At 41.5% G+C, this 11,160-nt stretch overlaps 1 protein-coding gene across 1 annotated transcript in view; it reads right to left on the bottom strand.

Moving 5' to 3' along the window:
- Positions 1-1,297: 1,297 nt before the first annotated feature.
- KBTBD12 (kelch repeat and BTB (POZ) domain containing 12) overlaps positions 1,298-11,160 on the bottom strand; it is a 27,114-nt gene continuing 17,251 nt past the window's right edge. Inside the window, exon 5 of the mRNA XM_010001598.1 lies at positions 1,298-1,467. Within this exon, the coding sequence (XP_009999900.1) occupies positions 1,298-1,467 (170 nt within the window). The remainder of the gene's footprint in view (positions 1,468-11,160) is intronic.

The raw sequence follows: 11,160 nt of genomic DNA, 5'->3' as shown, positions 1-11,160 counted from the left end.
CTTGTACCATAGTTTGCTCATAGTATTTGCCTCTGACACTCACTCTGCACTGCAGCTCACTGTCATCTACAGTTTTGGCCCAAAAGCACAACTGAGATTTCTGGTTCTTTTGTCCCTACTGCCCAGATGGTGACAGACAGACAGACTCTCAGGTAGGTATCAGATAAATGACTAATAGTTATTGATAATTCAAATGGGGTAGCAGTACTGGTAACAATTTTCTCTCTAACCTAGTCTTCAAACCTTATAAAGGCTAACATGGCCTTAAGAAAAACTGTTTGAATGATACTTCTCCCCTGTGATTATAGCCAATTCTGTTGATAGAGAACTTACTTTATGCTACTTCATTAAAACTACTCCTATAAAAAGCTACTGCTATATAAACATACATGGTTTACCACATTTATCCTTTCCCAGTAACTGCAGAGCTGTTATGCAGGTAACAATCATCTCCTTTATGACTTTTTAGTAAACCTTCTCCATCTCTCAAAAGAAGAGCATTTTCTAACTGAGCTCTAAGGTTCTGGTCACACCACATCTTGTAAAATAGGTAGAATTTATGTGAAAATTCAGGATTCTTCTTGCCTTTGGTACAGACTGCCTGATAGGCCTGCTGAAAGTATATATTTTTTTTGTAACTGATTGCCAAAATACTAGTTTTCTGCTAGCACAGGCTCAGCTCTTTTGGCACAGACAGGATCTCTTGACTGTCCTATCTGTGGGCTAGATACTGTTTGCAGAAGCTGGTGTACGTGGCTAATGAATTCTAGCTAATGCTTTTCTGTTTAAAACAAAGGCTCTTCTCTGTTTTCCCTCTGGTCCTGTATCAGTCAAGCCCTTTGGTTCAGCTCAACTAGTTTTCATCAGCTGACTTAAGAGATTTTCTTAACCTCCTTGGTAGCTTCATAGAACCAGGTGATTTCCCTGGCTAGAGCTTTCCTTCCTATGTCAGGCTCTGCTGCCAAGTGAGCCCTGGGCTGCCACTGTGCCTGTGAGACAAAAGGCCCCAGAAGCTCAGGTTGTGCCCAACACTGGAGCTTGCACAGCCAGATGGAAGATGAAGAGTCTCACACAAATGCTGGGCAACCTTGACTTTCAATTACAGAAGTCTGGAGTACCAGTGCTAGCAAATTAAGCATTGTCTGAGAAGCACAGCTCAAAGGCATTTCTGTCCTCAAATATGTGTGGCCAGCTCCTCTCTGTGGGACTCAGCTGTCATCCAGAGCCAATGCAGCTTTTGTCTCTCCAAATTCTTCAGTTTCTGCAGATTCTGGAAGTACTGAGAGTCACTGAACGTCTATTGGTCCACTAAATCGGGGGGAGGAGGGATAAGATCCCGCGGGTTCAGCCGAGCAACGAGGCAGACGTCGTAGCTGTCATGCATGAGAACATTGATGGCCACCACATTCCACTGGTTCTCCCACGTATCCAGCTCGAGGATCTCTTTGGTGATAACTTCATGACGAGCTGTAATGAGAAGCAACAACAGCAGGCATCAGGAGTCAATTCAAACAGGATCAGAGAGGTTTGTGCAGTTATTATTATGACCCCCCTGTAAGGTGGCAATGAAAAGATTATTTTTATGGTACAAACAGCTTCACTGTTTGAAGAGGATGTGAGTTGTCAACAGATAGCAAACAAAATAGTGCAGATGGACATCTGCACAGTGTATTCAGATCTCACACTCTGGGCTCCAGGTGCAGCCTCAGGGACAAAAGCATGAAGTGTTCCATCTTGGCACAAGTGTGCAGGTGGCATTTCATGGTGCAATCAGTTGTCAGATGCTCATCTTTTAGAGAGAGGGGGGATCACCCATTGTTAATGTGTATGCCTACATGCAGTAGGTTGTCTTTTCTTTTCCCCAGCTAAAACACAGCTCACAGGCTCCTGAAGGCACCCCAATCCTATGGCTTTTCTTGGGTGGGAAGTATGAACATCCTGGGATTTGGGGAGAAATAAAGACAGGAAGAAACCTCCGAGGCTTAAAAAGTGCTTCAGCTGTTCTGAAGCGTTGAGGAATTTGTCATGAACAGTCAGGTTAGAAGAATGTCATTAAATCCAATCTCAAGACAAGAAGCTTTCTACTGAGACAAAAAAAACCCCAAGGAAAGAATGGGCTTCATCTGCAGCTGAGAACCATAGTTGTCAACCAGCAGTGCTAAACTTCTTACATGAACACAAAACATTTCTTTGCTAACAAAAGTCCTGAAATCTCCAGCAATTGTTACTCAAAGCCAAGTGTTGTTTTTTTTTTAAATAAAGTATCTTTTATTTCTGCTCACTCTTTCTTTTCATTGTAAAGCTGATTTCTCACAGCTCGTAACCTTCATCTACACTTTTCTTGCTTTGAGCTGAGGATGCACATGCTTTGCTTCAGCTTCATTCTGGTGAATTTCTGGATAAATGTATCAGAAGCCAAGTCTTTGGAGATTGCCAAGCACAGACGCTTCACAGGTACTAGGATAAGAGCCATCATAGCAAGCAACATTGAATGCTCAACATTTACTGAGCCTTAAAAGACTGGTGACTGGCTAAACTTTCCAGGGTGCAGACTGAGGATTCCATTCAGCTATCCTTCCTAGGAAGTTAAAAAACAAACAAACAAACAAAACCCCACCCCAAACCCAACCAACCAACAAAACCCACCAAAACCAAACAACAGCAACAAAAAAAATAAACAAAAAACCCCAACACCAACCAAACAAAACAACATCAAACAACTCTGTCCTTCACATTTGTTTTCTGCATCTCATTCTTTGGACTCTGCCCTTCTATGGAATCCACTGTCATGGACTGGAGAATGGGAAAAGAGCAGAAAACAGAAGAGCACCCAGACAAATACATGGTTTCTCATGTTGGAAACACAGACCTCAGATTCCTCCAGTGGACTGCAACCCTGGGGGGTTAACACCTCCAAGATAGTGCTGTTGTGCTTTAGGTTCCATGCAAAATTGGTGTTGAAGTTATGATGTAGTGTCACAGGATTTAAAATACCCCTAGAGCTCCTCTGCAAGTACCTTCAGGATGTGCAGAGATCAGATGGAAACAGTTCTCCTTTCAGAACTGGTTTCCTTGCTGAGCTGGTCTGGGACAGTTCTGCTCACTGCAGATCCTGCACATGCACAGGAATTGTGGATGTCTCAGCTTTATAGAAATTTCTGCACATCTTTGTCACATTTATCTAAGGAAACCACTCACCAACCATCTGTGCTCCCCTCTCACCTGATAAAGGAATGCAGCACAGTGTTTCAACCCCACAGTCCACCCATTTTCCCCTCAGTTCTGTCACAATTAATTGTGCCACATTTTTTTTGTCCAAATCCAGACCTCTAGCTCTTTCATAGACCTCTAGAAACTTGCTTGAATAAAATTTGGGTAACATTTCAGGATTAAGCTTCATCTGAATACTCCTTGTTCCATTACTTTCTGCTGTTCACAGAAAGTGGAACAATAGCTACGGTGGTTTGCTTATTGAACCTGGATCTTAAAGGATAATAATAATAGTAATAATAATAATACACAGGAAAGCTGCACCCATCCAAGAGAGAAGACAGCAAACTGCTAAAAAAAACAGTTACATGTGAAGAGGGGAGACATGACTGACAAGCTGCAAACAAATAACATGTGCCAGTACCAGCAAAGAGCTCATTTCTGTATGACCCTGCAAGACTGAACAGTTTTTTCTTAAGAGGCAAATATGGAGAGACAAACAGACCTAAGCTGTGACATGGGTGGCTCCAGTCCCTGTATTTATTATTAGATCATCTCCTTTATGGAATAAATTTTTAAGCCTGGATTTTCTTTGGCATGGATGATGAGACAGAGGAAAAAAAAAAAAATCAAACACTGGAACTGAGACCTTCTGTGGGTGATTGCAACACTTCAGAAAAAAATTATCATCATTAAAACATCAAAGGCAGATTCAGCAACTCTTCTTTCCAGACCTTGCTGTTTTTTCCTGACCCTGGTGACTCACAACCTTTCGTGTCCCTTGTTTCCCTTTTCTGTGGGGTGTTTTCACTGGTTTTGTTCCACTCTACAAATTCTACTTTCCAGCACATGGAGTGGTAGTTAACTCTTAACCCTTGGGAGATAAAAAGGGAATGTTCTTAGAATAAAGGAAGCAATCATTTATCTACCTTATCTTGTTTCACAGGAAAGGAAACAGCACCCTTTGGATGAGAAAGTTCATGTGAGGAAAAGCACTGCTCAAAATACAGTCATAATTCAGAAATACATAACATTCCCCCCCTTACTTTTTTAAAGAAAAATGAGTTAAAACATCTAAATTCCGGAGACTTTTTTTTTCTTGGTTAGGACAATTAAAAAGGCAATGTTTTTCACAGAGAATAGCACCTATGATTCCAGGCTGTAATGCTGGATTTTTTTAAAAACAGTTTTAAGCCTGAAAGTGCAAATAATTCTAGATACTGCCTCATTGGTTCACCTCCTTATTTATTTAGTTTTTGTGCTTTGGTTTGGATTTTTTTGGGGTTTTGCTTTTTTCTGTTTTTGTTTTTTCTTACAGGAGAATAACGTGACAACTACAAAAAAAAATGGCTGTATTACACATCAATTGACTTAAAAAGCCACCCCACAGAACTCCCTGCCATACACTGCATTATTCTGTACCACTTACCAGACAACCACCTTGCCTAATAAAAGGACTTCACTCCTTCCCAAATGCTTTCATTTTTTCAACAAAGTGAGACAATGTTTTTCTGCACAATCTTGTTTAACTGTCAGAATTTTTAAGAAACTTTCTTTACACTGAGTTTTTCTGCACAGGAGTTAAACCACTTTATATTAGAATTATTCAAGGAAGTTCAAACCTAACCCTAATGCAGATCCCTTTCAAGCAGTAAAAGTGTTTATAGCAACAGGGTTTATACTTATTCAGGAAAGGAAAAGGCTAAGCCAGCACCAGGAACATTAATTCCAGCATAAATTTATCCCCATGAGGAACTGTGGTATGTTAAAAGGAAGTCAGAGCACTTTTGGTATAGATATGCCTTTTTGATGTACAAGTGCAGACTGAAGGCTGACACTGAGCCTTCCAACCCATTTCATACCAGTGAAAGAACTGGAGTTATACTTGAAAATGTTTAATTTATAAATGCTAAAATAATATTCCATATATGCAAATATAGTAGTCTGAAAGCAAAATCAGTCTAATCTTTAAGCTCTCTTTTATAATCCTGGTCTGTAAACAAAAGTCTTTCTCATAATTTTTCAAACACATTTTTTTCTTTGAATGTTCAGAAAAACAACAAAAATATTAATTAGCAGGAAGTGACTCCCTGCACTCCATAACACAATATATTCTCTTTAAGAGGTTTGTTTTCAAATATGATTCACTTCCCAAATATGGCCAGACTTCATTTTGTGCTGCAAGTTTTCTCCTGTCATTTGAATCAGGATTGACCATAAATCAGGATGAATCATTCTTGGAAAGACCCCCAGTATGACTGCAGGCAACATAAATATTTGATTTGCCTTTTTTTTTTTTTTTTTTTTTTTAAACTGCATTCCATTTGTAGTTTGGAGACTGGGAGGAGGAAAAAATTTCCATGTGAATATAGTATTTACTACCACTTCTGGTCTTTTTTTTTGACCCTGCTTTCTCTTTCCTATCTGAAAAAGAACATTAAGATACAATTATTAAGCTTTGGGTTGGGATAGTTGAAGGGAGGCAGATGTAGAAGAATTAAGCAACATGTTTAACAGGTAGAAAATCTATAGGTCATCAAGAACTATTTAACCATGCAACTATTATGTTTGCAAGCCAATACAAACTAACTCTACTATAGCCTCTTTGGTGTCCAGAGCACTGAGCTAAAAAAAAAATCATGCTGAATTTCTGTTCACTGGAATTAAATCTATGGCAAGTTCTCTGAAATGTGGTCAATATTTCTTTGTTATTAAAGCCTGTTGACATCAGCTGCTATATCCATCTTATGAATGAGGAAATAGAGTTATGGAGATAGCAAGAGCAGGGGCCAAATCATGAGTCACGATGCCTCTGCATCAGGGCAGAGATACCCCAAGGAGTTTTGGTGGAGCTCACCTGCCTGTCAGCTGCAGTGCAGCTACACTGACATGCTGGAACACGGCCAGCAACACCTGTGTGAGTTTATCCAGAGCAGGGCCAGGTACCCCAGCACAGAACCACCATGTGTTACAGGGGGTAGTTTCAGTGTCACATCTGTCCCTGCCCATGAGCTCTGTGCCCTGGGACATCATCACATAGACTACTTGTCTGAGCTGCTGCTGGTGTCAGTTCTAGGTTGTCAAAGCACCTTTTCCTTTCCAGTTTCCTAATGTGCTCTATCAGTTTATTTAAAAAAGGACACCAAACCTGCAGTGGTTAAACTGTTGTCTGTCTGCTCTGCTCTTTCAATGGAAAAAAGCACTTGAACACCACAAGGTATTTGCCAGTTCCCCAACAGTCCCCAGAATGTTTACTCAGGTGTTTCTTTCACTGGCTTTCCAGTTCTTGTCACCTGCCAGCCCCCTCAAAGCTGCTTTGAAGCAGTTCAGCCTCCATTTCTGGTTTGTACCTGGTTTTGCATGCCATTACCTGTACCAGAAACTAGCCAATGATTTTTGATGTATGGGATTAACCCCTGCTACTTATCTTCCCTGCCACTAATGGCTTCTTTCATAATTACACGATGTGGATTTAGGTGACTTGGGAATTCATATTTTGTGTTACAATGGGATAAAACTGCATTTAGATCATTACCACCAGATGTCCTGGTTCCTTATTTGCAGTAGGAAAAAGAGTAAGTTCATCAAGTCTGTGGCCTTCAATCCCATTTGTGTATGTGAGCTGCCCCCTCACTCTGCCAGCCTTGCTAGCTCATCACAGCCAACACCCCTGGTGGGGTCAAGTACATCCATCATCTGTGCCTGTGGGCAGAAGCAGGCAGAGAATACACAGGAGAGGGAACTTGGCTTGGCTGTTTAACATGCTGACCAGCCTTCTTGATGGTAAGTGTCCAGGCAGTGTATCCCACCAGGCACAGCAAAAGCTGGGAGGCAGGTTGGGGCTTGAATTTACAACTGTGGCAGCTTATTGTTTTCAGAGCACCTGCGTGGAGTAAGGTAAGATATTCACTCTCCTAGACAGGACCTCTATCCTCTTGCTCTGCTCTATAATTCTTCAGAACCATAGTTTCATGGTCCATTCACTCACAACTTGATATATTTTAAAATTTATATATATATATATATAAGGATTGGATGAGCTACAAGAAGAAACTTTAATTAATTTACCTCAACTATTTTTCTTGGGATTGATCCAGCTATTTCAACTTTAAAATCTTTCCAGATTTTGCCTGCTGTTCAGAGGCAAGGCCTCTTTCAGACATAGCCTTACAAGTGCTGGTCCTGCTTGTGCTACAGGATCACAGATCACAGTAGCACCAGGATCAGTGCTCTTGAGGTCAATGCACCATTCATATGAGTAAAAGCTGCAAGATCAGAATAAAAACGACTGGTCTCAGCCCATCCTGAGGTACTGTGTCTAAATGCTTTACAATGGGTTAATACATTATTAATAGAGGATATAGAGCATGTTTAGACTGTGCATGACAGGCAGTTATGAGCACAATAGAAGATGTCATACATGGCTACAAGCCATGTTTCTAAACAACCTATTGACCTCTTCTGCAATTAATTAAAATGCATTAAAATATCTATTAAGCATTTATTAACCCTTTATAAACTACAGATGAGCCTTAGTAAGAAACATGACTGAATTACTGATACTGTGCTGTCAAATGTGGATCTGAGCTGAGCAGGTGCTGCTCCCCAGCAATTCCCCTGACCGGCCTTGGCCTTGTTTGCGACAGTGAGTTCCTGGCTAATGAGCAGGGTCAGTGGGCAGCTACTCCTGGGAAGGCTGAGGAGGTCTGTCCTGCACTCTGGTTCCCAGCAGCAGCCCAGCAGCTGGGGGAGAATTAGGGAAAAGGTCAAGCAGCATTTTTCGGGGTGGTGCCTGTGACCGTGAGTACATTTCTATGCTGAGCAAAGCACAGGGACCCTGAATCCATCTCACTGAGGGGAATATTTATTCAAATGGTAACAACTGTGGGCAGGAGAACTTTAATTATTCATGGCTGCCCAGTAAATTCTAACCGAAACAAACAGTGCTGAAGATCGGCAGCCCAGGGCTTGTCCCCTGCTTTATTTAGCTGGGAACATGGGAAGGTGCTGGAGAAACAGGTTTTATTCCAATCCCTCAATCCCCAAATTTCACAAGTGCAACCCCCAAACTTACTGTGCCAGACTGCTTAATATGTCTAAATTTAATTTGATTCCAGTGATGTTCCATAACCACTAGAATAAAAAACAAGTACTAGAATGATTCTCCATACAAATAACATAATGGAAGAGACTAGCAGGAACAGCCTTTATGGAAGAATAGTCAAAATAAAAAACTGTTAAGCTAGTCCACTAAGCTTAGGAGAGGATTGTTTGGAGATTCAAACTCATTAGCTCAGCTGGAATACAGTCATTACTGCATGGTTCTGCACTGCCACAACCAGTGCCACTTCTATTCCAACAGAAGGATTACAATTTATGTAAGCAAGGAATAAGAGCTCAGAAAATTAATCCGAGATATTTATTTTTTTTTAAGAATAAAAATTACCCATCTAGTAGGACTCAGTGCCACTACCACCTGTCTTAGCTAACTGTTGCAAACACAAAATTGAGATTCTGGCATTCCAAGTTCATAGATCATAGAATCATTAAGGTTGGAAGGAACCTTAAATATCATCAAGTTCCAACGCCACTGCCATGAGCAGGGACACCTACCACTAGATCAGGTTGCACAAAACCTTGTCCAACCTGGACTTAAAAACCACCAGGGAGGGGGCATCAACACCCTCCCTGGGCAACCCATTCCAGTTCCTCACCACCCTCATAGGGAAGAATTTCATCCTAATATCGAACCTAAATCTCCCCTCTCTCAGTTTAAAACCATTACCCCTTGTCCTATCACTGTCTTCTCTAATGTTTCTTACCTTCCCGTTCCACTGACTGCAATACCATGTAAGTGAAAAATTAATTTCTACTTGATATCAGTAAGTAACTAACAGAACTGGATTGAGCAGCTCTGGTCTCACACACAGTACAGAATTTTCCAACATCTGTAATAGGGAAGCAGTTAATTTATCATCTCTGCTATAAATTGCATTGGAGAGAGATGGCAAAACTGCCAGTTCAGAGAAAGACAACTCCACATCAAGAGTTGATGAAATCATTAGCCCTTTTAAGTGATTAGTCCTGCTAATAGCTGGCCTATTAAACATTATTATTTGCATTGAGCTGGTTGTCCTTTTACTTTGCACATCAGCTGATGCCACATGGGTGTACAATGAAGATGGCTAAGTTAAAAAAATCAGCTCTGGATGTGAATTTATTAATTCAAATCTGTGTGACAGGCAGTTGGACCAACACCTACCACCTGAAAGTAAAGCTACAGCCCCCAGAAACATCCTATGAGCTCTGCATTTGTGCAGGAACAATGCAAAGTCAACAAACACATGCCTCCACAAGCCAACAGTGACAGCAGATGACAGTCCCAGCAAACAGGCACACACCCTTGCCCTCATTATTTTCACCAGTATTTATAATATGCAGAAACAGTCAAAAAGAGTGAGAACCCAGCCTGGCAGGCACTTTAGAAGTGTGTAGTGCTGCATACCTGAAGAACTGTTTCCCACCTCCCTTGGTGAGGCTCACTAATGAGGCTGCATCTGCCATGCACAGGTTAGTGTTAATAGCTGCAGCCCACACAGGTGGCAGGTTTTAGTTCTGTGTAAAGGCAAAGGAAAGAAAACATCAACAAGAATATTGTACACTCAGGCTGCAAAGGCTGGTTTAAAATCCATAGTTATAGCAGTAAATGTGGCAATGTATTCTAACAGGGAGTAGAAAACTGGCTGGCTGCTGCACTTTGAGTCCTCCTGAGCATCCATACTCCAGGTTGTGTTGTTCAAAGCAAGCAGAAATGGGTTTTTTAGGTACTTACCACAACAGTAAGAAGATACATTTATCAGCTAGTGTTACAAGGCAGAAGCCTCAGGGGTTTGTACCATCTAACCATACACACCAAGCTGCTGATGTGTTTGCCTTAGGTAAGCCAAGTTAGAACCCCTCATATCCTGACCAAAGCACAGACCATTGAGAGGTTGGGGTTTCTAAACTGCCTTCTAGTCTTTCAACACAGCTTTAAATCACCAAGGACCTGAAGTGCCCTCTGGAAGTGTCTGCTTCTCCATGTGCTGCAGGGAGACTGGGTCACTCAGGTCTTGGTGTAGTCACTCCAGAGAAGTGTCTGAACTTCAGATAAATTAATTTCCTTTCCCCTTTAACAGCCAGGCCTTGAGCAAACTTCTAAATTGAAGCCTCAGCAGGGGAGGTCTTACAAACTGTGTTTACCAACAGAGCTCAACATCAAACAGCATTCCTTGCAGTTCAGAGGAAGCTTTCTCTTGATGAACCTTGGACACATTTTGGAATCCACTCATCCTTTAGAGAGACTGCAGCCTGAGTTGTGCAAATGCTGCCTGCAGCTGGCCAAGCTGAATTCCCTCTGGAGACTAAGAAGCTGCAATTTCTCTTCCTCTGCTCCTGGGGATGCTATTAGAGCTGCTCAACCTGTCCGCCTTCAAGCAAAGATTTGTGAGAGGCAATATCTGTGGGATAGGAACCCTGCCATCACAAAACTACCATCAGAAGCAGTAGTAGCTGAGCAGCACTCATCTTTTCATGCAAATTTCAGGCCCTTTGAGCATTTGACAGATGCTTTTCAGCTTTGTTTGTGTACAGTATCTCTGGTCTCTAATTATGCATTTAGGTCAACACTCGTGCAGGAAGGCATACAGAGCATGGCACGTATGAGTAAAATTTAGATGCAACAACGTCCTCAGTAGATGAGTTTTCACAGTACTGGATTAAGAGTGGGTTTAAGCAAATACAAGGCAAGTTGATGCTGCAGAGTTGAGACAGATCTGTAGTATATAGAGTGTTAGGTGTAGCCCCTTATATACATTGGCTAAGAATTTCCATTGCAGCAGTGCTTTTGGCTTTTTTTTTTTTTGAGAAGCACTCATTCTTGAATGTTCAAAGCAGCCCTTCAGTGTTCAG

The sequence above is a fragment of the Chaetura pelagica genome, unplaced genomic scaffold, assembly GCF_000747805.2.
Source record: "Chaetura pelagica isolate M959 unplaced genomic scaffold, ChaPel_1.0 scaffold1037, whole genome shotgun sequence".
Taxonomy (NCBI): Eukaryota; Metazoa; Chordata; class Aves; order Apodiformes; family Apodidae; genus Chaetura; species Chaetura pelagica.
This window is presented reverse-complemented; position numbering and strand designations above follow the sequence as displayed.